Source organism: Falco biarmicus, chromosome 3 (assembly GCF_023638135.1).
Source record: "Falco biarmicus isolate bFalBia1 chromosome 3, bFalBia1.pri, whole genome shotgun sequence".
Lineage (NCBI taxonomy): Eukaryota > Metazoa > Chordata > Aves > Falconiformes > Falconidae > Falco > Falco biarmicus.
Window position 1 is genome coordinate 111,449,457 of NC_079290.1, and position 27,643 is coordinate 111,477,099.

General features: G+C 37.8%; 1 protein-coding gene across 8 annotated transcripts; it reads right to left on the bottom strand.

Moving 5' to 3' along the window:
* Nucleotides 1-3,502: 3,502 nt before the first annotated feature.
* On the bottom strand, nt 3,503-22,828 carry PDPN (podoplanin). Of its 8 annotated transcripts, none has more exons than XM_056330653.1 (6): nt 22,509-22,828; nt 10,514-10,599; nt 9,793-9,886; nt 7,731-7,766; nt 7,226-7,337; nt 3,505-6,632 (listed from the first exon to the last, which is right to left on the bottom strand). In XM_056330653.1, the coding sequence occupies exons 1-6, from the start codon at nt 22,576-22,578 to the stop codon at nt 6,626-6,628; spliced, it is 405 nt and encodes a 134-aa protein (XP_056186628.1). In that variant the 5' UTR covers nt 22,579-22,828; the 3' UTR covers nt 3,505-6,625. The 8 variants fall into 8 exon arrangements, with proteins under 8 accessions (XP_056186632.1, XP_056186631.1, XP_056186627.1 ...); XM_056330651.1 differs by having other exon boundaries at nt 7,232-7,337; nt 9,793-9,925; XM_056330649.1 differs by having other exon boundaries at nt 9,793-9,925.
* Nucleotides 22,829-27,643: the final 4,815 nt, after the last annotated feature.

Consider the following 27,643-nt stretch of genomic DNA (forward strand, 5'->3'; position numbering starts at 1 on the left):
AGCTATGTTCTCATTGAACAAAGTTAATGAGTGTGATTTGAGGTATGTATTTGGAATTTCTAGATTGTTAAGGAAAAAGTAAGCTTAAAATCAAATTATTTTTTTTATCTGTATGTGTAGTTATTGATTCAACAGGCTTGCTGTGGAGGGAGGATCTAACTTGGAGTGCTTTGAAGAATAATTCTTTTCTACCCTTCTGTGCAAGCTGGTATTCCTTTATCAGTAAAACTTTTATCTTTATTCCAACTTGGATAAAACTTACAATAGTTTATTGTAAGGGAATGCCTTCTTCGCCCTTTGACGGACTTATTTCAGAAGACTTTAAGGGCAATTGTGGGAAAGAATAGTACAGCCAGATCCAGATGCATTGAAGTGAACTTAAAGACAATGTTTGGTAGTTCATGGGGTCCTGATTGCACATAAAAATAAGGATGCTGTGTGTCTATGCAGCAGAACACTCTAATGCTGCAAGAGCAGCCCAGCATGAATAGAGAGGTTCCTTATCCTTGTATTTGTGCTGCCAGATCCCAGAGAACACTTTAGAACTATGATTTTATGACAACCTGAAGTGTAGATCAGAAAAAGACTAGACTGATGTCCTAGAGCCCCTGTATGTCTGACCCTGGACAAATGGCGCTTTTTTTTTTGAGACAAACTTCTAATCTGCCAGAACAAAAGATTTTTAAGTTTTTCCCCTGATACAAGTGTATCTGAGTACTGGTGCGGCTTAACATGCGAAATAGCCCACACAAGTGGGCAAGTCCATTGTTTCATTTTAGCTTAATCTGGAAATGTGAATGAAAATGAAATTTTAGCGAAGACAATCTCTTCTTCCATTTTCCGCTTTTTTGTGAATGGCACTGTTTGGTTTTGGTTTTGAACTCTCAAAATCAATCATCCTTGGCAACTGCTTTCTGGAAACAGAACACAACCTTGAAAATGCATGGAATGTGCAGCACTCCTTGCCTGCTAGGACACTTGCCAATTTAGCATTTACCAGAGTCTGAAAACCTGGCTTCTTCAGCCTGGAAGAGCCTAACAGGCTACATGATTGAATGGGGATCTTTGTGTTGCAGTCCAACTGTTTGCTGCAGAGCAGGGGGAGCTGTGGGTTTGGTCTGATGCCTAAATCCACAAGGCCTGGACAAAGACACATGGCTAGTGTGATGCTGGGTTTATTTATACGTAAATACCTCCATGCTGCAGCTGTGAAAAATGTACAAAGCACTAATTCAAACTTCTCATTATGGCACCTAGTGTCAAGTTGCATGTCCACTGCTACCTTCTATATCCATCAGTAGTTGTCTAACAAAACTAGATGCCAAGAACTACGGTATGATTAATACTTTAGGTTAAAAAAGCAGTCTGGTAAAGGATGGGTATGGTTAATCTGGTACTTAATCTAGTTAAGTAGATAAGTATAAATAGGTATAACAATGTCTTCAGGCATGGTGTAGGCTAGTTATGGCTTAAGCTTTAAACTGCAGTGGTTCAGTAGCATCTGCACTGCAAAATTTCAGGTAGTGGGAGGAGAAATTAAATGGTTTTTAATCAAAACCAATCTGAGCATACTTCTGACCTGAGGGTTCTTGGTAAATTCTGCAAATTGCTGTTTTCCCCTGTGTCCCTTGTTGCTATCTCACATTAAAGCATATTAAGGATAATAACATGAGAGAATGGAACATCACTTTATTTGAACTAATATGAAGCTTTGGCAGGACTAATGTTTAAAGATTCCTGGGTTGGTAGCTTTTCCCTTACCTATGTTATAATCCTTGGCAAGTCACTTAATCTGTGTATGGTACTCTCCTGAACCGGAGGTAGTACTTGCCATCCTTCTGTGAATGATACATCAGTGCTTTCGACTCTGAGACCTTTACAGAAAGTGTTAGTGTGCAGGTTGTACTTAATTTTTAATGAAATGTGGTTAAAATACTTGCAATAGCATACTGCAGGTGCTCTTAAAATAGTGAGTAATTACATTTAAAAGCATTTGCTGTGTGTTTTGATTGGTATTTAACTATAAGTGAACACTTGAAATTTACAGGAGTAACTCGATCTCCACAATTCTTCTGGTTCATACTTAATTATTGCTAGTTTTATTGAATTCCTTCTTGTGACATTTTCTGTTCTTAGAGTAAAAACATGCCTTAGATGAGCTCTTGTAAGAATTGCTGTACTGGTGGCTAGAAGTATTATAAATATTGATGCATCAAGTCATTGCTTTCATAGTATACTACTGCTGTGTATCTTTCCCACTGACACAAATACAAGGGGACAGCTATGTTTATGATATTTTTTAGTGACATCTGGCATTCTCACAGGAAGCCTGGTGCCTGCTTGTCTGTTCGGGAGAGCCACATTCATGACTCAAAGCCAAGCTGCAAGAGGGAATGTTACTGTTACTAACTATAAAGGAATGAATGTGATCAGGAGTAAGGACTTTTAAATCAAAAGCAAGTGTTGATACATTGAATGTTGTTCCCTGTAAATAAAAATCAAACCTGGCCAGCTGATGAAAGTATGGAGCTGTTGTTTCCCCATGTGTTCTCATGCATAGGAAGTCTCCTGACCTTGGGCCTTGATTCTGCGAGCATGTGTACTTCTGTAAGCTAAAATGAATGATCAGTATTTGCCCTAGACAATGTGCTGTTTGACTTCTTGCAGAGCAGAAAAGATCCCATCTTCCATATAAATTCTATCAAAAAACATGTCGTTTGTTGACCTTACCTTTGAAGTCCTGAACTAGTAGTGGGAAGCTAGATAATACAAGTCAATGAAAGCTCAGTTATGGAATGCTGCAGTAGTTTGCGTATGAAATACAGACCTCTGCACGGCTATTTCTAGAATGCTTGTATCGTGAAGTTATGAATTAATTAAAGAATTCTTCAGTAGCATATAAATACATAACAAATATGACAGACTTTCCTGAAGAAATCATTTTTTCTTGATGTTTGCTTGAAGCTGAGTGAAATGTGCTACACTTCAGATTTCTAGGCAGCAAGGCGGTATGAATCATCAGAATATTAAATGTATCAGTGTAGCAGCAGTTGCTGTTTCTTCACGTTGACAGAATAATGGAGGTCTGATTCTTCAGAGCCCTTGCTTTCTTCAGCCATATACTGAGTATCCTGTACTTCAGCTGATAACCCGAAGGAAATTAATGTCTCCACACTCTGCAGGTTCAGATTTAGTACAGCACAATATTTAATATTGAGTCTCCAGTGCTGGAAGCCCCCCCAGTAATGTTTTAGTGGAACACTGGGTCACTTGGTTAGGGGTTGATTTCACCTAAGGTTAATAAACCTTTCCTTAAACTAGAGGGAAGAAATGTAAAGGCACGGTTAAGACCAGAAAACGTGGATAGTTTGTATATGAAGTTAAAATGACTCTTAGTGGGAGATTCTGGAGTATAGGAGCAAAGCACGGTTTATTTGAGCAGAATGCAGGCTGTTCAACTGGCGTTCTGTACAGAATCCAGGAAAACTCAGAACTTCACAAAAAGGTTGTCTGCTGTAATGCTGTGCACTTTCACATGGGGTCTTGTTACTCCTGGCTTAACCAATATTCAAAATTGGCCCAAGAATGGCTTTCTTATTTTGTGGTATTTGCAAGTTAGCAGCAACTGAGCTGGTGCAGAAGAAACTGGTGACATCTGTGCTATTCCCTACAATGGTTGAATAATTCATAATTCCATATGGCATGCATTTTGTCAGAACGTTTTATGGAGTAGTTTCCAGTGCAGACAAGAATTTGTTAACTCTGGAGTAACAGAAAATACTGTTCTTTTACACTGCCACAATAAGAAAAAGCTGTGATATTTCTGCTTTCATAAGAGTTTACATGCATTTTTAGCTAATTCATACAAGTCACACATGCAAATAGAACAGTCATGCATAAAACTTTGTTATAATTATCTTTTAAAAACCAGTGGTATGTATGGACACTTGGAAACAATACTTGAAGTAATCTGGTCCCCTTGAAGTACTGTAACCTAAAAGTACAGGCGCAAAGGACATTAGTGTGAGTGTGAAAAGTTAGTCTTCCTAGCCAAGATAAATGTTTCAACTGTCACAGGAAATGGAAAATGTGTTAAGGTGTGTGTGAATTGTATTTCAGGGATGGGACCTCGTATACTCATCTGTAAGAGACTGCAGACTTGTTTTCTTTAAAGATAGCTGATTTAATATACCAGAACTTTCAGAAATGAAAGTTTACCCTAACTGCATAACTGAGTTACATGAGTAATGCTGCAGAATGCACTGAGTCATAGGTAAAAAAAAAAAATTACTGATGCTTAAGTGTTTACTTAGATGCCTTGAAAAAAAATGTTAAATCAAGGTCCCATGGCTTAAAGGTAGTGAAAACTTTGCAGCCTACTTCAAGCTCACTTGTGGGTGTTGGATTTTGTACTTTAAAGTACAATGCCCAATACCAACTTAGCATTAGTGAAGAACTGAGTTATACACTAAGCTTAGACTTGTTATAGGGTTTTTTTTATATAACATGACTTTGTACAGTGGTATCATTAATTTTTCCCTTTTTTTAGTTTTATGCAGCTTTTAAGTGTAAGCAGAAATAAACCAGGTGAGATTATGCTGGAGGTGACACATGAATGTATTATTGCACGGTATTGCATTACTGTGGACAACTTCTGGGATGCATGTGCTCTGCATCTGAAGTTGCACTGCATGGGGATTAGTACTTAAAACCAAACACGTGGGAAATTCCTTAATGTTAGTTGCATCTTTGTGTGGGTGCATACATACTGAATAATTTCAATTTACATGTAATGAACTTGATAGTGTTTTATCAGAGCAGAGTCTCAAAACTCGATTTCATTATAAACTGCCTACCTGTGGATACTGCTTGTAATGTGATGGGAATAGTTATTCAAGGGGAAAGTTGTTCCTGCAGGAAAACTGTAGTTTAGAATCTTCCTTTGGTAAGGAAGAGAATGACTGTTCCAGGTAAAGTATTACTAGGAATAAAAGCTCAGTAATTTGGAGACACCTATGTTTACTGACAGCAAGCTACAAACTAAGACTTTGTATCCAAATATGCTTTAATTCAGAGATTGACAAGAAGTCTAAATTCAGACTTCAAAAACTTTATAGATGCAATAAAGTCACCAGAATCTAGAAATCACAGCCTTTGGATCTAGTCTGTAGGTCTCAGCACAGACCAGTCCGAAGATAAAATTTACTACTTGGTAATCACAGGCTGAGTGTCCCATTATATGAGCTTAAGAATGACACTAAAAAAACCTGTGAATTATTTTTTCTCCCATGTTTAGTTTTTATGATAGTTTCATTTATCAGTGTCAAATGAGTTGGTTGACACTGCACTGACAAGACAAGTAGCAAAATAATTTAGGAAGACTAAGGGAAGTTTAAAACATTAACTTTTTTAAGAAAATAAAGAACAATTATTGTAAAATAAGACAATTTACATTACAACTTTTATTTCCAAAGCTTGGATTGATGTGATAGTTCATGGCACATGAAACAGAAAAGCAAATATAGATAAATTGACATCTTTAGCAATTATTGACCATATGGATTATCACAATTTTTACACCAAACATTTAAGTGCCTTAAAGTTTAGAAAACATGATGCATTGCAGCCACTTGACATAAAAAACCTTTGGTCTGAATTCTGCATTTGGGTACTGTGGCATTAAATACGCCACAGAAAAGCTGTAGACTCCAAAGATGCATTATACTTGGTTAACATATTCTGATCTAGTGTTGCACACGTTATCAAACAAGCCAACTGTACAGTTAGAAAATGAGGCAGATGAAAAAAAATGCATACGCTAATTGAAAGGCTTCTATTAATTCAAAAGCTTCTACATGTCAGCTCTAAAGCATGCTTAGTAACTGGTTAAAGTGACCCATCAAAATTGGGTATTTTCCAAGCACCCTTTCATTCAGGATGTGTATTTCAATCCCTGTATGTCTCTGTAACAACAGAAGACAGGAAATTCCTGGTGCAACAGTCAGATTAGCAAGCTTTCAGTTGGTAGGTCAGTTCCAGCTGGGCCTACCATATTTTGCCAATAAGTCTCAAAAGCAGAAAAATCTGTATCAATAGTGGAAAGGTTTTTAGCTTCCAATATCTAGTATTTTCTAAATTTGTAAATAACTGGTTCTCTCTGAAGCTAATTCCTCCTTTTTGATACGTCATTTGGTAGATAAACATGCCACAAGCACTTAATCAGTCAAAAACACTTATAAGATTCCAGGTATGTTTTTAAAGAAATGCATAAAATGTAATGTGAAATAATTTTTTATATCATTTAAAAATCAAGCTAGCATATATTACCTGCAAATCACATTTCAGTTGTAAATCTCATTGGTGCTGGGTTTTTTCTTACTGCATTAGCTTTTCCTTTCTTCCAGTAAACTCCTGGTTAGTAAAAATCCTATGAAATGTTTATACTCTGTAGTGGGGGAAGAAGTCCTTAGTTGTGTGTGATCCCCATAGATCTGGAATTCTTTGACCATGTTTTCCATGGATCATCTTCTCACACCAAAACAGGAATAGTCTTTAGTTCTTATGAAATAAGAAGCACTTGTATTTTTCTGGTGTAGAATGGCATGGTTGCTTGTTTCAGCTGTTTTCAGGGCCTGTAAAACAAAAACCACAAACATGTTGTTGTTCATAGTTACATGATCTCTTTTCCTCCCTGCTTGTCTTTCCTGTCACTGCTGTACTTCACTTCCCAGTTCATATTTTGCTTTCTCATAATGCTGGGTGAACAGTATTTAAGTGTAGTGTGGTTTTCTTGCTACTTTGTAAAGCACTTTAGATTTGTATGGCACAAATGAATCTCGTTGGTACCAAAATAGCTTCCACAAAAGTCCAGAGCAATAAAATAAAAATCACTTGTCAGTGTTTACATGTTATCCAGCACTTCCAGAAGTTTGCCCTGTAATAATTGTAGTGAATTTTACCTCTGTGCAGCAGAGTAATCCAAAACTTGTGCACCTGATGAGTGTTCTGACAGCATGCATACTGTTATCTGGCAGACATTTTTAAGCAAATGAGGGGGTTTAGATCACTCGCATCACATTGGCAGCTCTTACAGAATCGGGCACTGTGTAACATGAAAATAGGTTGTTTTGTCAAAATGGAAGCATTAGAAATTTCTGAAGCAATTCCTGCGACCTTGCTCAGAGGATGATGCTTGTTTGAAAAGCATGATTAGCAATTTACTTACGAGTACCTGCCTGACATCTTCCTTACAACAGCGATGATTATTCCTGCAAGGATTCCAACTGCAACTATGATTCCAATAATTATTCCAACCAGTGCAATCGTTTCCAGGCCACCTGAAAGAGGGAATAAGGAATGTTAGCATGTTTCTCATGGAGACCACTGATGAGAGGCTACTGATAGAACTGACACTGTTCTGCTGCATCCCACTCCTTGGGGAAAATTTCTTTCTCTCTCATGAACTTGGAGGCAGGTTTGGGAAGTTCAGCAGGCTTAGCTGTAGCCTGCAGACCTGCAAATGTGCCTTTGGGCTGGAGGGCTCTGTACAGATGTAGTAGCTGTGGAGACAGTAATGGGGTGCACTGCAGGAGGCAGGTCAGGGAGTTTCACTTGTGGCTCTTCCCAAAACTTTTATTTAAGAATAGCGTGGGCATAGCTAGTGGCTTTTAGAAGGGTATCGCTTGGCAGTTAAGTTCTCCCTTGTCTTTATAAACAATTCTATTTAATACCTTTTTCAGTTTTCTCTGGTTCCCCACTCGGTTCACCTGTAAAGCCAGAAAGAAAATAATTACTTTTACTCTGCTTTCTACAGAGTTTTGCATCCCAATTTATAATGCTATATCCAAGGGAAACTTTCATCAGCTAAATCACAATGGTTTGAGGGCTGTGTAACGGGTAGTTCTGTTGACAGGAAGTGAGCAGATGAAAAGCTTGAGGGAATGAGGGCAAAAAGCTCTCTGAAGTAATAGAAAGAAATTAAAATCTAATGGACTGATTGTGATCTAATATGTACCAGCGAAACTTAAGTGTGATCTCATTAAGTTCAGTAAGGATATACCTGGTGTAAAATGATTATAACTAAAACAGAAGTCAGATTTTAATTGAGGTTCAGGCTGGTAAAATTTTGCCTTGCTCTCAGTGTATTTGCTGAACTATTGTCTATTTAGAAAGGGGTTTTAGCAGTTTAAAAGTTTAAGTAGCTTTTTTGTGTATGGAAGATTGTACAAAATCTGTTTAGTACATTTATCTAATTCTGGAATTGAATTTTTAGTGGAGTCCCCATCAGAAGCAGATGAAACACAAATGCTACTTTTAATTCATTAGAAATATGTCATCCCAATTCTTTAGTACTTATGTCCTTTAGAAAAGTTCTTCAAATTCTATCTGCAATTCAGATCTACTAAACACTGCTTCTGTTGTTTAATGGTAAGAGAAGAGGTCTATGCTCTCAGCAGAGACAAGCAGGCTGGAAAAGGAGATAGAAGCATGTACAATTTCTAAAGAAATGAGTCTAATTTATTGAGGGACATAAAATTGCCATTGAACACAGAAGCTTCAAAAAGAAGGCTAGGTAAAGAAGGTGTTTGCTCATGTCTAGAAGTAATTGGCTCAGGCTACTTAGAGGGAAAGTAGTAAATTATATACACACTGTAGGACTTCGTAGAAATACAACTGCCACCAGATAGATTTGACTGTTTCAAACCAAAGCCTATATGCTAAAACCAAACTGACTTGAGATTTGATTGACAGACTGCCATTCATGTGAACTAAGCTATCACAAATGTATTCTGATAGGTGAATGTGACATACTTGTAAGCGTCACAGACTTCTCAAACTTATGACCTGGTTTTTTAGTTTATATCTGAGGTAAAGTGCACTGTGAGCATCTGTTGGCAGCAGCTATTACTGTTCACATAAATTGGAGAAACCATGCTTCATTTGTTTAGACACTGCTAAATTTGCATTTAGTTATCAAAAAGTTGGTCTGGAAACAAAAAGACCTCTCTTCTCATAACTGCTCATCTGGCCATTTTAAAGTGAGATTCATTAAACTTATGACCAGTCATTGATACTGTTGCAGGAGGGGAATATTGGAGCAGAAAGTATAATCCCTGTGGTTTTGTTTTTTTTACTGGTAAACACAAGAACAAACCACTAAGAACAGTCCTGATCCAAAAGCCATATAGAGCATATGCCCATTTGTTTTGCCCACACATTCTCCTGTACACAATCAGACACAAAGGTGTAGGTACTCAGCAAGCTGCCTGGAAGACAGCTGAGCAGGCATAAGGTAAACGGGTCAGAATGCACTTTACCAGCTTCCTGCACCCATCTGTTGCTTGTTGACTACTGTATAGAAATGGGTGCAATTTTCTTTGTACATGCATGACAGTAATTTGTGTCTCTGCAGGGAAGCTAAGACAGACAACTCAGCCAAAATTGAGAGAACAGTCAGGCTCTAACAGTTAACGTTTTCTGCATTTGAGTTGGTCAAAAAAAAAAAAGGAGAAAAAAAAAAAAACCACCCAAAAAACCACAAGCTGGAGAGCTGTTTCTTTTCAGATGATTAGTATGAAAATCAAAGTGAAGGCTTCAGAGTAGAACTGGCAGTGCATTGGTGAATAAAATGGTATAGAAGTAGTTTTAGATATCTTAACTTTTTCCTTTCAAAAATCAGCAGTGCTACCTTTGAGAGCACCTTAAACTTGGTACTTGAATTTTCCAGATATTAAGTAGATGGCGGTAAAACTCAGCTATAAAAAAAGAACAATGAAAGATACTTGTTTTTACCATCAACATCTTCTGTGTTAACTTCATAACCAGTAGAATTAACACTCTCTTCAGCTGTGGCAAATGCACTTTCTGTGGTCATCAGTTGTCCAAACTGCAAGAGATTTGTTACATTGTGTAGTCTTGTGGGCAACTGTAAGAATTGGTGGGGGGGAAAAAGAGGGAAAAGAAAACCTCAGTACATCCAGTCTACATGTATGGAATAAGCATTTAAATTTCTTCTCCTATCAGGTGCCTCACGGATGCTTTTTTTTTAGCTATCACCTGTCATCTTTGACTTTTGTACAGTGACAAAAAAAAAGCCAATTTGTCTTCCCAGCTAGAGGCTTTCCAGATCAGAGAACCTTTCAGTTGAGGACTACAAATGGTGTAGGAAAGGACTGCAGAATATTGCAGACCTGCCTTTTTTTCTGTTTCTCTTTTTTTACACTAGTTTGGCAGTTTGGTTTCACTGAAGCTAATGGAGAGTTACTGAATTAGAAGGTAAATGGCAGTGAATAAGCAGGTTATGAATGCTTCTTGCAGCGCAAAACAGCTACCAAAAAACCTTTAAATTGTCACCTTCAACATGATTGCTTGCAAAGCAAAAAAGCAGTGGTGTTAGAACTCAAGGTTATTCTTCATAATTTATAATGATTATTCAAAATCTAAGCCATGAGACAATACTAGGAATATGAAATCAGGGTAACCTAAAGGAATCTCTATTCAGTATGATACTCACCAGGGTTGGTAATTCTTCATATTCTGTGTCATTTCTCTCTCTGAAATCAATTGTTGCACTTTCTTCTCCTTCTAGAACTGAGCTTGCTGAATAAAATTTTAGAAAATTTGTTAGGATCTTACTTGGTAGTCACATGTTCTGGCTACTTTGACATGTAAATTTTGTTAAACATGAGATCTATGTAGAGTTCCATCTCCCTGCCCCATGCACTTAGGTTTACAAAATTATCTGGATTAACTTTGAATCTGCTGTACTCTTGTACAAAGCTGTAGGACAAAACTTAAGTACACATTTAACCCTGATATAACCTTGAAACATATTGGTTAATAAAAACTGTGGCCAAGAAAAGATTTATTTCTTTTCTTTGAAGAAAAGATTCCTCCCTCCTGCCCCAGTGGATGCGACTTCCAGATTTCAAGTTAAGCATTAACTTATGTATTTGGATAAATTACTTCAAGCATCTTTCGTTTTCTGAAATGTAAGAGCTTTCTCCCATCTTCCAGTTCAGTCCCAGCTGCAACCTTTATTTTTAGAACTATTGTTATTATTTACAGGTGTAGCTATAGTTTAGAAAATATTCCTGCACAAACCTACTCAAATATTTCTGAAGTGGCAAACCCTACTTGCCACATTTTGGATTTTTTTAGGTAACACTGTAAGGTCTCCCTTTTTATTCTAGACCTATGCATGTCATCTGTGGTCTTTGGTATAATGGACATTTAAATTTTGGCCTGCACAATGCTCACTCTTTACAAAGACAGCCAGACTTCACCAATAGGAAAGATGAGATGGGACAAGGTAGAACATGAAAGATACAGATATGTGAAGATAACTGGCAGTATCAAGAAAATATTGAAAATGTAAGTATCATTCAATTAAGCTTCTTGCTGATTCATCAAACTATGTCCATATACAGTATGATGTTAATGTGGTATGGTACCTGATCTGTATGATTACAAAGCTAGGTAAGGCTGCTTGTTATGCTGTTGCCTGGGGTGTAAGAGTTCTGCTAATTCCAGATACCAGCATTTACATTTAAAGCAAAGAGCTACTAATAAACATTGTCCTGAGCAAAAACTTCAGGCAAAAAAACCCCTAAAACTTCTGAAAAAATCTTTCCTGGATTTGGAGTTTGCATCTAACTTCTATTTCAGCAATCAGAGCAACAGTTTGTCCAAACATTTTCAAATCCAGCTTAAACTTTTTCAGAATAACACTGCGTTATTGCTAGGAAATACTGCAATGGTAGCAGATGGTTGTATGACTGAGAGCCACATTCATGCTCTTCAAAAGGCAGAGACCTTTTAGGGCTGTTGGAGAAAACCCTGGCTGCTTGCACATAATTTGCCTGTGATGCATGCTAGGTAACAATTGTCAGCTGCTAATAGGCTAATTATGAACAAAGAATAACTAATCTTTTTCTCCTTTGCAAGACAGCTTGATACCTCTGTAATTTGGTAAATTGGAAGTGGTATATTGGTAGTGCTGCATAGTGATGTCTTCATGGAGGAGGACAGCTATTCACATGAGTTATTTAAAGACAGGGATTTACTGTACCATTTGAATATTTTATGTAAGAGAAATATTCATGACCTGTTTGTTTTATTAAATGTTAACACTGCTTCTACTAATTTCACCTGCTTTTTAGTGACGTAAAAACATTCTCATCTCCTCTGCATTTGAAGTTAGACTATTTCTGAATTGTTAGACTAGTTCCATGTGGTAAGACTCACATGAAAAGCTATGATCCTAAATGCATCCTACTTGTGTTGTATATGATAGAGGCAAGTAAACAATTTTTGTACTTTGACTGAAGTTAGAAGGAACGGACACTTTCCTTGGTATCAGTAAAAATTTGAAAAAGAATAGGATCACTTTGGATCAGCTGTGCGTATATTACTTGGAAATTATTTTTCTTTAATTGAGTCCCATTTTTTTGTTCACTTTATAACTGTCCCTTTTAAAATAAAGATGTTATTTCAAATGAAAAAGACAATATTTAATTTTGAAATGAGTAAAAGAAAAAAATGCACTGGCACTTTAAAGGAAACTTTTCATAAAGAGGATGAATGATTTGACACTGGAGAAAAAAAATATCTGTTTCTGCCTGAAACTCTCATCTGAGTTCTACTGGAAATTTGCAAATATTTTTTCTTGCTCCCAAAACTCATTTTTGAACCAAATTACAAATTTTTCATCCATCTCTAACCATGTAAGACTGAGAGCTTTGTCCCATTGCCAAGAGACTAAACACTGATCTAAATTTAGATTTCTAATTCCATGTTTACTCAAGTAAATAGAATTTTATATTTTTATACCTTTTATAAGCCTGAATACAGATACACTTTCTATTTAAGAGCCAAAAGGGTGTGCAAGTAGTACTTTAGGCACTAACAGATGAAGAAAGTATATTCATGTTATGCCAACATGAGACCTAATATAGTGGCTAATTAAGCCAGCCAGTTTCCCAAAAATCACCTTATAATCCTTGCAAAGACCAGAGCAGGCCAGGGTGAATCATATCTCCAAATTAGATGGTGTAAATAATGTTTTGGTCACATTTGAAATACCCCAAGTAAGCAGCATTGAAAATTTTCTGTTGAGATGGAATAAAGGGGGCTTGACTTTTAGGTGTGTTGATTTAGTCACATTCTAAAGATCAGGGCATGTTAAGATACAGCACTACTTTATAAGCAAAAAGTATTTTAAAGTAATGTCTTTAAAGTACAGTACTGGGATTATGCTATGTGAATGTCAGGTATAAAGAAAGAAACAGCAATAGAGCTCAACAACATGAATTGTGTATGGAACAGTTTACCTTGTAATCCCAGCTGGAACTGAAAAAACAGCTTTTATTCACTGGTTGCAAAATAAGCAAAGATGGAGAAAACCAATTACCAGAGGAAAAACACCAAGTAGAAGGTGAAGTTTTGTATGTTAACAACAAGCAGCTTATTCAGAGAAGCTGCTTATACTCTTGGTGTGGCAGTAGCTTTCAGCCTGAAGAATGACCTGATAGTGAAGTCGGGAAAGGAAACTGTGTCACAGAACAAAGGTGTAGAGAATTAGTGAATGTCGCAGAAACACAAAAGAATTATTCTGTGCGTGATAAAAGTTATTGCAGATTCTTGGCAATAAGTGCCATGTAGAAAATCTATTTCAGTGCATTTGCCCTCTGTACGGTGATTGACAAAAGGAGGTGGCCCAGATTAATCTTTACTAATTTTAGGTTCTTATTAAAGGTGCCTAAATAAGGTGCCTGCTTGCCCTTATCTTCTTTTATAGTCTGTAGGGAAAGATAAATACTTCTAGAAGGTAATTCAGCTCACCTGAGATTTGGGTCATCGTTAGTAGTGCTGGCTTTCCTTAACTATAAAGGGAAGCTAGAATAATATGGCTCCCCTGTTAACTTCCTAAAGCTCACAGGTCAAGCTGATTTCTGCTACTGTCAAGTTCTTGTCCCAGCCCTATCCAATCTACATAATACTGTGTTCAAGTCGAGGTGCTGTATTTGCTGGAGAATAGTCCCTGGAGTACGTTTCCAGGTTTGATTTTTCTGGACAGATGGTGGAGGTGGTCTAGGTGGTAGTTAAGCAGACTCTTAGAGACTGGGAGGGGATGTGTTATTGGTGTACTGCATTTGTAGGATGGCATATTTAATACTCTTTGTCAGAGGAAGTCATAATAAAGTAAAAAATATTTAAATGCAATTGAGAGAAACTAATTGGACTTGTAACTTCTTTCCCTGTACCCAGTACAAGGCATATATACCACTGACATAGAAGAGAATGTAAATGGGGTGTAAGGGTGTATGTGCTGTAGTCATTTGTTGGTTTCATCTTATGTGGGCCAAATGTAGCAAGAGCCATCGGGTTAAGTAGTGCTTCTGCATATGTTCTTAATATTATCTTAGAGGAGGCTGTAAATAAAAACATTGCCTCACAGTGCTATGATTGTCTCCAACCAGCCCTATCGCCTCTTCTGTTTGCAGCTATACATTGCTGCAGATGTGAATTAATCATTACATCTCTTTTCTGCCAAAGTTCCAGCTGGGTGCGTTTCACTTCAAAGTCCCCAGCTGCTATCAGGGTGCAGCTTCTCACACCAGGAGAAAATTTTATGTCTTTAAAAGTTTAATACTGCTTTGAAAACATCCCATGGTTAAGCATCCCATGACCCACTTAGGGGAAGATGAGCTCACTACTTATTGTTATGCATGGAGTGACAGTTTACTAGAAAAACCTCTTAGGGTTGCTTTCAAAGCACAGTGGTTTTGTTGGAGAGTGAGTTGTAAAACTGTTGTTCGTTAGCATTTCTTTCAGGTATCTCCAAAACCAACAAAGATACTTCTGAAGATGAAAAATGTTGTAAGATCTTATTTCTTTCCCAGCAGTCTGGATAAACACAGACGCTAGTGGGCAAAGGCAGTTGTAAGCCGGTATTTTAGTTTAGTACTTGAAATAGGAAGCCCTCAAAATAGAATGAGTTTCCATCTCTGCGATAAAAGACCAGTAGGTAAAAATGGCTAACCTTAAAGGATTCCCTCTAGGAAGAACTCAAATAATCTTTATTGCTCATTGTCCCTCTGCTCCTATTTGGGGTGGGGGAGAGGGGGGAGCAGCTTCAGTTATAACAGCTAACAAAAATTAACTAGCAGGTTAACTGTCAAACAAAGGCTTTGATCTTAAAATGCAAGTTTAGTTTTATCTGCATCTTATATTTTAGTCTATCCAGCTCTGCTAGATAAGTGCTTTATGGAATGCTTCTCGAGAAAAGCAAGGGAAAGAATTTAGTGGGACAGGTCACTTGGGAGATACCACTCTTCTGTTTGAGAGATCACTGAGCTAACTGTCTGGAGTGGACTAATGTTTTTCAGTATCTGCTTCCTGAATTGGTGCAGGCCAAGTGGTGGTGTTGGACTGTCGATGTACCTGTGTCAGGCGTCCTGTTTTGGCCGTGTTTTACTCAGCATTTATGTCCTGATACAGGAATTATCTTTCTGAGGAAGCATTATTCACTCACAGACCTTAAATTGATTATGAGCAAAGTAAGTCTTCAAGTCAGTATCTCATTATTGGAGTAAGTTCAGTTGTAAGCTCAGTGGAAACTTTTACTCATGGTGGTGGAAGTTTAACAAAAATGTGTGACTTGATAAGGTATCAGCCTTCTGAATGCATAATATTTCAGCAGCAGCTCTGTAGCTTTCAAATACAATTTTGTCTGTTATTTGGCCTCATCCTCAATTAGCGAAATGGTTAAATACTGCCAAATCCAGGGTAGAACTTTTTTTTTTTTACTTTGAAAATCTGAGGTTCTGAAGAATATGATATAGTTTATTCTGGATTTTGAGCCTTTGGACAGTTAACATTTTTAGACTTTAGAAAGGCAAGGAAGTTTTTTTAATAAGAACCAAAATTCTCATTTGTACCTGTGGCTTCTGCAAAATTCATGACATCTGCAGTATCCTGAGAACTTCGTTTCTTTAGCCTTGGCATTTTCTCTTTTTCTGTTAATTCTTTCTGGAAGCTTGAGTAATGTATCATGACATAATACAGAAGTGTCCTGGCATGTTTAAGTGTCTAGACTTTTTGTTGTTGGGGAGAAAGTATGTACTGCCTGTCTAAATCCTGAAGTGCATGCTGCAGTTTCCTTATACAAAGATCAACAGCTTTGCTTTATGTAATGAAGGAAGGTGAGTGACTATGAACTTTGGAAAGTATCTGCTAGATGAAAAATGCTCATGATGCACAAGGAAGGACTTAACTCAGCCCTATCCAGAGTATGACTGATTTTGCGCAGGTATTCCATGTAGCTCATGATGACAATGTTTTGCTGAATTGTCAGAAACATTTCCTTTGGTCACCACACCCTACTACAGATGGTTTCTATTGCTGTGGCTGGCTTAGCCAAAGGAACAAAACCAGAGTTTGAATCTACAGTGCCAAGTGGCAAAGAATCGCTTGGCTGCTTCTGAATGTTCTTAAGTCACATGTCTTCTGAATGTTATAATAGTCTACATTGCCATATATAGGACACCCACAGAAAAGTAAAACAAAATGCATTTTAACTGAGTAGATAGAAAAATAACTGCTCGTCAAGTGCTTGCTAGAGGTATATGACCCACAACCAGAGTTAGGAAACAAAGCCACAAGAGGAAAAGGTGGTGATTTACTACGCTTTCTCTTATGCAAGGATAAAACTGGCCACAGAGCTGTGGCCATTAAGACTGCAGAAACTCTATTACAGGATATTCCTTTAAAATATTCCTTGCAGAACTAGAGATGAATCTTCTAAGTTTTATGCTTTGAATAGTGTTGCTGTGTTAATCTCTGATTTCTTGTCTGGTAAGCACGCTGACCTCAGTTGCTATCCCATGAATGTTGTGGGCTAAGCCTACTTTCTTACTGCCATTTGCTGCCCTGTGACCCTGTTTGCAGTCTTACTAGCAATTTCATTGTTTTCTCTGAGCAGTAGGGGTTTGACTGGGACAAGAAGATTGGAGTTGTGATCAAGCTGTAAGTCTCTTTTGCATCTTTCTGTAAGTGGCACCTAAAACTGCAGCATTACCATACTGTGTTTATCCCATTCACATGGTCAAGGAAAAGGCAGTGTTGCAGCTAAGGCAAGGAGAAAAGTACAAAATTTTGTGTAGTGGATCAGCAAATTTTATGGTGTGTGCAGCAGACAATCCATGTTCAAATAGTGAGATATATAAATGCAGACAAAAGGAATTAAGAAATTACCTCTAATACAGTAAAACTAACCTTTTCCCTAAATCACTTCCTTCCTGAAACTGAGGGCCATTCACAGCTGTGTTGGTAAAGGTTACTAACCCCTTATATCTGCCAGCAGAACTCTTTGCATGATCATTTCTTAACTCATTTCTTTGAAATATGCATGCTAAACTAAACTGGAAACTGGTTAGGCTTTAATTTTGTTCACACAATGATTTTTGGCTGGCTGCTTTATATTGCCACACAGCAAGCCAGATCCATTCAAATATGTTTAGTCTGACTTTGATACTAACAAACATACTAGCTAGTATGTGGATGGGTTCTGTAGTCATAAAAACATATCAATATGCATTTGGCATTAAGTGCATCCCCTTCACAGACTCAGCAGCATCTCTCATATTCTGCTCAAGCCCTCCTAAGAGAGTATGTTTGCCTGAAATGGTGTACACAGCTGAATTGTGCCTTCACAAAGAATTGTTCTGATGCAACTTAAGCTGGCTGTTGTGTTTGCAATCAACAAATACAAAATGGAAAAAACATGAGGAAGTCATAAAGCAACATGAGAATGTGCTCAGCATCACAGTTCCTATTTCTTTTGAGTGTCTTTGGCCAAGCTTCTGAGACAGAGTTGGAAATCAATAGTAAATCTGTCTCTTACTTTTCTCATTTGATTCTCTTCAGAACAACCCAGCATACCTATAGTCCCAATCCTTATCTTTTTCTGAAATGCTGTGTAGCAAGTTGTATGCTGCACAGCTATGTGAGCGTTGCTGCAGCATTAATTCAAACTGAGGGTATGGTATGTGCGCACAGAAATCCGAGGGGGCCGTTATAGAGGCTGCCTGTCTGCAACATGGATCTGGGATGCGGTGACTAGTAGGACCTGGCAGCATTTGGGTTCTGTCCTGTAATTCCAGACCGCATCCAGACAAAAAGCAAACAAACCAACAAAACAAACGTGCAACTGAGACAGACCATATGTTAGAGCTGGGCAAACAGTAGTCATTTCTGTGGTACGTGTGTATGTATGGCTTGCCTCAAATGACACAAGGAGGAAACACTGCATGCTTCTGTCGGAGCCCAACAGCCTGCATGCTGTGGGCTATCCTTCCTTTACTGGTTGGGGTTTTTTATTATTATCTAAAAAATGCTCTCTAGGTTCTCAGTTGCTTATTTTTGCAGATGACTTACAAATACGAGATCTGGGGTAAACGCCTGGGTTAGTAGAAGCTGTTGAATTACAGGAGCTGAGAATCTGGCCTCTCTGTTCCCAGTTCTCACTGTGCAGGTTGAGTTACTGAAAAGTCGACTTGCAAGCTTTTAAATATGCCTATTTCCTTTGCTTGTAAAGTTACACAGATTCAAGGAGTAACTTGACATGCAGATGGGCAAGCTTCTCTGCTTTCCCAGTGCAGAGGAGAAAGCAAATTTTATCTGTTCTCTGCTGGTCTTTTACCAAGACGCTGCAAAATACTGACTGATTTGCAGACCTGCTTACTGAGACCCAGTAAGATGTTTTTTCCTTCTTGTGATAATTAAGTTTTGGGTATTGGACATGCAGAGCTAGATTTGTATCATGCTAATGTAGTTTACAACAGGCATATATGGGGACACATGTGCAAGTGTACTCATCATTCATAATGCAGCCAAATGAAGGGTGAAAAGTTTTGTTGTACTTATTTAGTAGAAAACTGCCTCCCTTTTCAGTCACATGCAACTGTTCATTCTGTTTGTTCATTTTGTTTACTACCAGAAGCTACAGAATTTGATTTTTCAGAAGACTTTAGAGTTGCCTGCCTGTTGTTTGGTTTTGTCACTGAACTGACAACAGAGTTTGGGTAAATCAAGATACTTGCGAAAAAAATCTTTCTTGTGATTTTGTCAATTCTGGGTTTTATAACGTTGAAAAACATAGAAAACTTAGTCTTTCATGGTTGACTGTAAACTTCAAATTCCTTTCTTACTGTATAAACACTTTTCATCTAAGTTAACCTGTCCATGTGCTTGCTTTTAGTCCAAAACATAAGTAACATGACCTAGTATAAACCTGTTTAATTTTGAGACTTGCATAAGGAGGTATAATCTAGTATTTGCCTCTAGGTAAGATCAGGCATGTGGACAGTTGATACAGCTCAAGTGGCATGTGGTAACTTGTTAAACAATCATGTTAATTTTTGTTCATGTTATGTGACAGCCAGTAAATTAATCTTCTCTGCAATGATACTTGCACAATGGGAAAGTTTTCAAATTAGGAAATGCATTGCCTCTGTAAAGCACTCATTTGAATGCTTGTGCTTTTAATTGTTCAACTAATGCTGTGCCCAGAAAAAAATTACACCAACTTCCATTTCAACTCATTTGGTGTGATCCTGTGTGGAAAGATTTGCCTGAATTTTTATATGCTGAACCCGACCACAGAAGGACAAAAATGTATCTACTAGTCATTCAATAGGGAAATACCTTAGTCTAAATATTCATCAGCTTGTATAGAGTGCTCAGGGCTGTTCTTGGTGGTAAGAAAGACAAAAATACTTGGTTGTTTTCGTTAGGATTTAAACCATGAGTAGATAACACAAATAGAGCATGTGTGAATGTTTTAAGTAGACAGTGAAGTAAGATCTGTCACTAGGTTTTCTTTCTGTATTTTTGCTAATTTCTGCCATTTTATTTGGAAGCTTACACATAAAGTGAAGTGAATTAATATGTTAATTAACTTCTCCTCTACATCAATATAGTATTTTATGCTGTTACAGCTTTGTTATGTCTTGCTTTATGTGACTCAGTTAAAGGAGCCTTTATCCTTTCTTTTGGAAACCACATTGCTGCCTTTGTCAAGAGTAGCACGAATGCAGAAAACTTTAACATGTATCTTCATTCATTTTTAACTTACTGGTGTTAGATACAATTTTCATGTTCCCTATGAGCAAAGAATGTATAAGCACTTCTGACTTCTTCCTCTAAGATTCATAGGTTTTCACAGAAATGTTCATAGGTTGGCTGGTAGCCCTGTTGTTGGGTCAGTGGTAACTGCTATTTTTTAATCATGTTTCTGGTTCACAGTTGTCCTGAAATGTTTTCTTTGCCTCTGACTTTTTCATAAAGTTGCAGTAACTCAAAGACAGCAGATAATAATGAAACTACTCAAACTGTGGATCACTACCTGCAAGGGGGAAAATGCTATGCTTAAAACTAGGATCAAGAGCTGAATTCAGTTTATTTGGCAATTCAAGGAGAAATTTGGAACCAATAATAATCCTTTTGGAAATACACTTCCTGATCGAAACACATCTGCTTTTCTTGATTCAGTCTCAATCCATTAAACAGAGTGTCTAGATAAATCTGCAGGTATTCTGTTGTTATATTTATGGCCTGGTCAGGGTTAAGAGGTATCAGAATCTGATAGGGAAACTTTTTTCCTCTAAAACCCTCAGGCCAAATTGACTAGAGGTTCAGGTATATGAACATATGCACTCCTAGTCCTACCTAGTATTATACAAGGCAAAAAAATTCTCCCATCTTCACTGCAGGCACAGATTGCCAAAGGTGGCATTAACCTTTTAAGTTAGTTCTAACTTGTAATTGCAGTGGTTATTGCTAAACAGCAGCAATATGCATGCAAAATATTTGGGACTTGCTTATTTTATATCTGGAGTCTGTTCTCCTGGTGTATCCTTTGGACATTATCATAAATGACTGGCTCCACATGAAGAAAAACTTGTAAAATCTGAACGGACACAAAAAGCCTTAAATATTGTGAACTATGTTCTAGATCCAGCTGTAGAGTTCAATGCAAACTATGCTGGTACTGAAACAGAGGTGGAATCTTGCAAGCAGGAAATATTTTATCATTTTTCTGGCTAGCAGGGTTTTAACCAGATCGATGCTGTACTCCTCTGGGTTGCAAGGAAATATGCTTAAAAAATAAAAAAACCCTTTTTTCCTGTGCTTTAGTATCCTGGAAACTGTTTAAGGGAATTCTGTAAAATGGTGGTGGGTTTGCCTCATTTCTTATGGCTTTAAACTCTGGTACTTTCAATATTGATGCTTTTTAAGAATAAGGTAGCTGGGTGAGCCCGAAAAGCAGTATTTGTGATTGGCCTAATACCTGTTGGTTTTAGATTTTCTGTGAAATTCTGAAGCATAACCCCAAACTTCCAGCCTCATATTCTGACATACAGGACACCAGGAATTCCCATTAGAAGTTTCATCCAACATCCACATGTACCTGTATATCGATATAGCTCGATTATTTCCAGCAGAATGATAATTGTCACCAGGCCAAAATCAGGTGATATGTTTGGGTTAGGGTCCCCAAGTCCAAGGCAGACAAGTAGATCTCTGCTTTGGAAGACTAGTGGGTTGAGTGTCAAGTTGTTTTCAGGGTACTAGTGCTTGGAACACGTTCTATAGCAGTGGTAGCTGTTTTTCTCTGCTACAGGCATACTTTCTGTTTGCGCATACATCGGGCACATTGCCCAATGGCCAATTCATTCATAATGAGTCAAATACTACGCACAAAGACTGAATTTGAATGTTATGTTCCTGGAATCAAGTACTGCTCAGGGTAATTCTGATTTACTGTTAATAATCAGACTCATCTCCTTTAACTGAAAAAGACTTCAACATCTGTTTTACCTAAAAGTCTATATTGTATTTTTCTTCTAAAATGCGATAGAAATAGTTTGCCAAATCAATTTTTTCCTAGTAGATATATAACACTACATAACACAAATCTGTCTTGGGTAATAATTCTTCCTGGTTTAGTTTCCCTTGCTCGTATGGCTTAAGTTAGTATTAGCAAAACCCTGCAGAAGGCTCATTCTAAGCTGTTGTCATGCCTCCAAGTACCAGAAGTGAACTCTTGAATGGAAAGATTTGTAAGTTACTTTCGTAGAGTTTCACCACCTAAATGTCAGTAACAGCTAAATTATTGCTTGCAGTCTCCGTTGCATATATTACAGTGAAACTGAAGACATTTCCAAGGGCTGTTGATGTAATGTCTTCCCTGACTGCTTGTACTGTCCTCCTTCCCTTACACAGACACCCACAGAAAATGCCTAATAGAGCGTAACTCTGCACGTCTGAAAACTTTTGATGTGTTTCTTTCCTGATTACAGCCATAGTAGATGCCCAGTAGTAGCTTAAGAATTCAAAAAGTTTTATAAACAGGACAGAGCAACTATATTGCCTATAAGTAAGCACACAAACTGTTAAATTACAGGAAATGACTGGAAATAATGTTAACCAAAGTTTCTTCTTACCTTCTTCAGCAAGTGCTAGGAAAGGCACGCTCCCTAGGACGATGATGAAGAATTGAACTTTAATGAACATCTTTGATCTGCTTAGAGAAGAGCTTTCCAATCCTGAGATCAGATGGATTCAAATTCTGATTAATTTTTTTAGAGGCAGAGGAGAATTGAGATAACAAAAAGAGATCACTGCAAAAAATACTTTGGTATTCCAAATATTCCTTTAACCTCTGTAGTCTAAAGGGGAAGGTTTTCCCAGATGATAACTACACAGCTAAAGAAAACTGAGTGGAGTCGGCATTATTTTCTTTAGCCAAGGGGTGGGAGCATGTCTAAGGTGGTCCTCAAAGAAGACCAGGCCCGCCCTCTGCACTCTGTTTGGTCAGTACTAAAATTATGATCTCAGCCCAGGTTTAAAGTTACAGGAGCTGTTGTGGCTTTCAGGAGACTTTTATTTAGCAAAGGGGGAAAGGGTGTTTAGGCAGGGTGAGGTGTTCGGGTAGTTCCCTCCCTTCTGCAAACTGTCCTTAAAAATATTTAAGGAACAACACTAAGAACATTTTTCCTGTTATTTCCAGCTGTGAACTGGTGGAGGTTTTCTTAATTTCAGTGAGCCCCCATGTTTATCTGAGCAAGTGTGGTGCATTTAGGGATACTTGAAATAGTTTTAGGATGGGTTATTTCTGCAGTAAATACTGTCTGAATTTTTCTGCATGTCTAAGTCTCCCTCAGCTTGTGTCCTCAAGTGACACCCTAGCTGTAGTCTAGCATTTATCTCTGCCCACAGGCTTGCTGGCCTCAGTGTGCTAATATCACCCGACAGAGAGGATTTTTCCTTTTCATCTGTAACTGTGAGCAGTATAGCTGTACAATGGTCTGTGCAAGACTAGTTTTTCCTTTTGTATGGTTCTGCGCATCAGCATTGCGTGGCATGTATGCAAGACTAGATCAACACTCTGCCAACATCTGTTAACTGATACTTTCTCACACAAATAAAGTTTGTTAGACGGGACTGGGGCTGAAGCAGGACTTTGGGATCAATGTTTTATATTAATCCTTTTCTGAATCTTCCCTTGTCCTGGACAAGTAATGAACTACCGATTTACATCTATTTAGGAATGTGGTGAGTTTTAATCAGCGCTCACATGTGAACTAACTATACCAGTGCTTCATCGCTGAGTGAAGGACTACATGACCTTCTCCCTCAGTGTCTGTACCTTGAAGTCCTGCAGCCCAGACATCAGACTCTGAAGCACAGCAGCAGAATCATAGATTTGTTTCCTTTCTGCTGACAGTTGTGGAGGAGGTAACCTCTGAGAAGAGTGGGACAGACCTGTGGGAGAGGTTTTATCTTCTTTAGAAAACAAAGAACAGCGAAAAGAAAATCTAAACCATGGCTAGGTTGTTTTGGTCAGTGACTGAGTCAAGAGCTGTCATTAAGACCCCACAGTACTTTGCAATATAAAGGAGCAAAGCAAAGTCTAAACATAAGCAGTGATACAGTGACGTAAAGAGGGCTCCAGATAGGAAATGCAACACCTTCCATAGGGGTTTTCTTTACTTTTGAAAGTGATAAGTGCCAAAGGACTTTGTTAGCTATAGATATAAATTATGGCACTATAATTGTGTTCTTTGTATTGAAGAACACTGGGAGAGTAGGATGAAAGCAGCCAGTGCCAATGCAGGAAAACAACAAGCAATATTGGCTCATTGTCTTTAGAAAAACAGTAAAATAAATATTCCCATATACCAACTTTCAGCATGTCTTGATTCTTAAAGTCTGGGATTAATTATTCATCTATAATGCTGCTTCAAATTTATTTAAAAGCATGTTTGCTTATTGGGAAATGCCACACATAAAACTGAAATTTGCTAGGGGAGTATGTCAGTTTTAATTAAACTTATTTTGATAAATTGAAACAAATAATTTTTTACTTTATCAAAATGGAATGTTTGGAATTCTGTGTGTATTTTCAGAACAAAAAATTAATGTAATACACTATGAAAGACAAACTGGAGCAAACAGTGACTTTTTAATGTTAACGAATTATCATTGGGAACATAAAGAAGGTATTTTTAGGGTTTCATTCAATTTTCTTCAAAGGTCCACTGAAGACCTTTCATTTTTATGATTACTCATATAAACACATTTGTCTCAGGTTTAGGAATAAGCATTTCTAAAGAAGGATAAGATATTTGCTAGATTCAATAATTTCTTTCTTTAAACTGTACTGTATTCTGGGTATAGAACTGAAGCTCTTGAGCTTGCAGGAATTGGAGATGTCCAAGTTCCAGTGGATACTTCAACACTTTTTAACATTTTTATTATTCTGCCCAGTAAGGAATAGTTTCTCCTGTACGAGGTTATTTCTCCTGCTCCAGCCTGTTCTTGAAAGAAAAACTCTTTAGATAAATTTATTGAACTATGAAGAATTTAATAAAATCTGCTTCTGTCACAGTATCAAAGTGCAACAAAGGGAAAGAAATTTGCCTACAGATGCAAAACAAGATAGTGGAAAAGCAAGGAACGTCTTTACTAATTGTCATCTTGGAATGAAATTCTTCCTTAAGGACAACCATGACAGGAACTTGCCTTTCAGTGAGGACAGCATGTTGCTGAGTAAGGAGATAAAGGCTGGAAGCCATTGCTGAGCCCTCTGATTTAAAACATCAATAAAATTCTTTCAGAAGAGCCAGTATATCTTTGGGAGAGTGTATGGAGCCAGAGAGAGATGAGGAGTGGTTTTCTTCTGAACTGTATCAAATTAATGGTTTTTTTTTAGATGAAACTATAGTTCACTGTATTATAATTCTGTTAAACTGATAGGTTTTGTGGAAAAAAAGGAGTTATGCTAAGGTTCTGATTTAACAATCCATCTACATTTAAAACAGCACTTAATTACGTGGTCATTTTCAAAATAGAAGGTAAGCTCATACCGACACGTAAGGGTATGTCTTTGCTGATTGGTAGTGGACGTGTCTGTCTGCTCAAGTGCTGTAATGAAATGAGGTTTAGGTCTATGCAGAGATGTTGTCATTTGGTCTTTTTTGTTCTGGGTGTGTTATGACAATTCCCACAAATTGCCAGGATATGAGTGCATGGGTCACCCTTTTTTTTTTTTTTTTTTTTTTTTGCCAGGCAGCTCTGTGTTTTTAATCACAGTGGTTTAAGGGAGGAGGTGGAAAGGGTCTAGAGTACAAGCAGCCCTTATGTTTTCATTTCATAAGCTGTTCTTTCCGTCTGACCGTATCAGTCATTTGCACAGGCTTGTGAGAGGCTTAGGCTGTTTCTAGTTCAGTAAAAGCAAAGAATGAAACATAGCTGGGGGAGTAGAAAAATAGTGACTATATCCTGCAGCGTTACGCCTCAGTGGCAGAAGCCGTGTGGGATGGTATGGTTTCCCCTGAATCAGTCAATGTTGCAAGAGGAACCTAGGAGCACTAAGTCAGTGGAAGACTCCCCAGCGTCATAAATGGGCCTTTAAAAAAAAAAAAAAAGCATAAACCAGGCTGTAAACAGCAATTCGTGCAAGGGCAGCCTTGCCACTGATGCTGTATAATCTGCTGCTGAGGTGGGTGTCATGCAGGGGGTGTATGTCGCCAGCTTGATGTCTGTGACTGTGCGTGACTGTGTGGTTCCTTGCAGTACTGGGGTTAGGCAGTCTGCCCAAGTACTGTCTCCAGAGAGCGCAGTGCTTTATGGTGATCTCTCGTATTGCTTTGGCCTTTACAACTGGCAATTTGCTTGGCAGTTTATCCTGGAATTGATTGCATTTCTCTGCTGAATTAAATAACATGAGAGTTTAATACATTTACACTGCAAAAACCTAACTCCAGATTTCTTTTCCCTGCAAATGAATGTTGCTGTGATCCAACAAGTAAGGAATGCTATGTTGGGCAAAGTGTGACAATGAACTCCAGGGACAATGCTGATTCAGCTTCTGGGGTAGATGGGCTGGAGAGAAGAAGGGACTGTTAAGAACTCCAGGTGTAGCAGGAATCTCTTAATTGTACTTAATCTCAGATGACAACAAAATTATTACTGTTTTCCTGAAATATCTCAGGAATTATTCCCCTTTCACAGCAGCTATCTCTAAACACAAAGAATTATACGTATCAAGGTCTCAACTTTTTAGGGCTGTATTACCAGTATTGGTACTTGGGTTTTTTCATGTTTCCTTTTTTTTCTATTTTTTTTTTAGTAAACCTTCAAGGACACTTGCACCTTCTAATGTTCAGGAGTGCCAAGCTTACAGAGCTCCTGTAAACTGTCTGAGCCTCTGCATGGTTATCCCTTCTGCAAACCCAGGCTCTAGTGTCTCAAACTGGACAGAAGGTTTCAATGGTTTGGGGTTACATATCACAAGAAACTGCCTAAACATCTGTTATGAAAAATGCAACCTATGAATAGAATTTGCTTTGTATTTCCACTTACAGAAGAATTTTTGTGGGTGCTCTCTGCTTGTGACTTATACAATATTTTCTAAGACTACATCTATTATGCAGAGGATTCAAAAATTGAGATGGGCAATTGAATACAGTATGATTTGCTAAAAGATTACCTCACAGTAAAGCAAAGTTGCCTTGCTGAAAGCAGGTAATGAAAAATTGTAGCTATCATTCTGGGTCTCCCTTTCAAGTAATAGAACATTTCCTCAAGCTGAATTGGGTGTTTTTGTATTTCAGTACCTGCCAAAAGGGGTGGGTTGGCTGCAAAGGGAAAACAGGAAATGGCCTGAAAATTAATAAGCTTGCAGAAAATAGGTTTTATGCTTCTGACCAAATACTGCAGGGCCCACAGCTGCCCCTGGGGTACAGAAGCAGGAAATGTGGCAACAGAAGGAGACAGTATCTTTTTAGTTACAGAGCAGATTTACAAAGGATATCATCAAGTTGAATATTTAATTTACGCTTTTTGAATGTATGTTTAGTGAGAGAGCAGGAAGGGAAAATGAAAGTTTGCTTTCTCTGTAGTGGAGATCTAAGCTAAGATTTCACTTGTACTGGAAACAGTTCTGTGGCAAGATAAATTCTAACAGCACGTGGAGCTGCACATTCATGGAAAATACTGTAGTAAGTCAGGCAGAAGCCAAGACATTCAAATCTGTCACCATGCTACAATCTCTGACAACTTTTGAGGCTTTGCG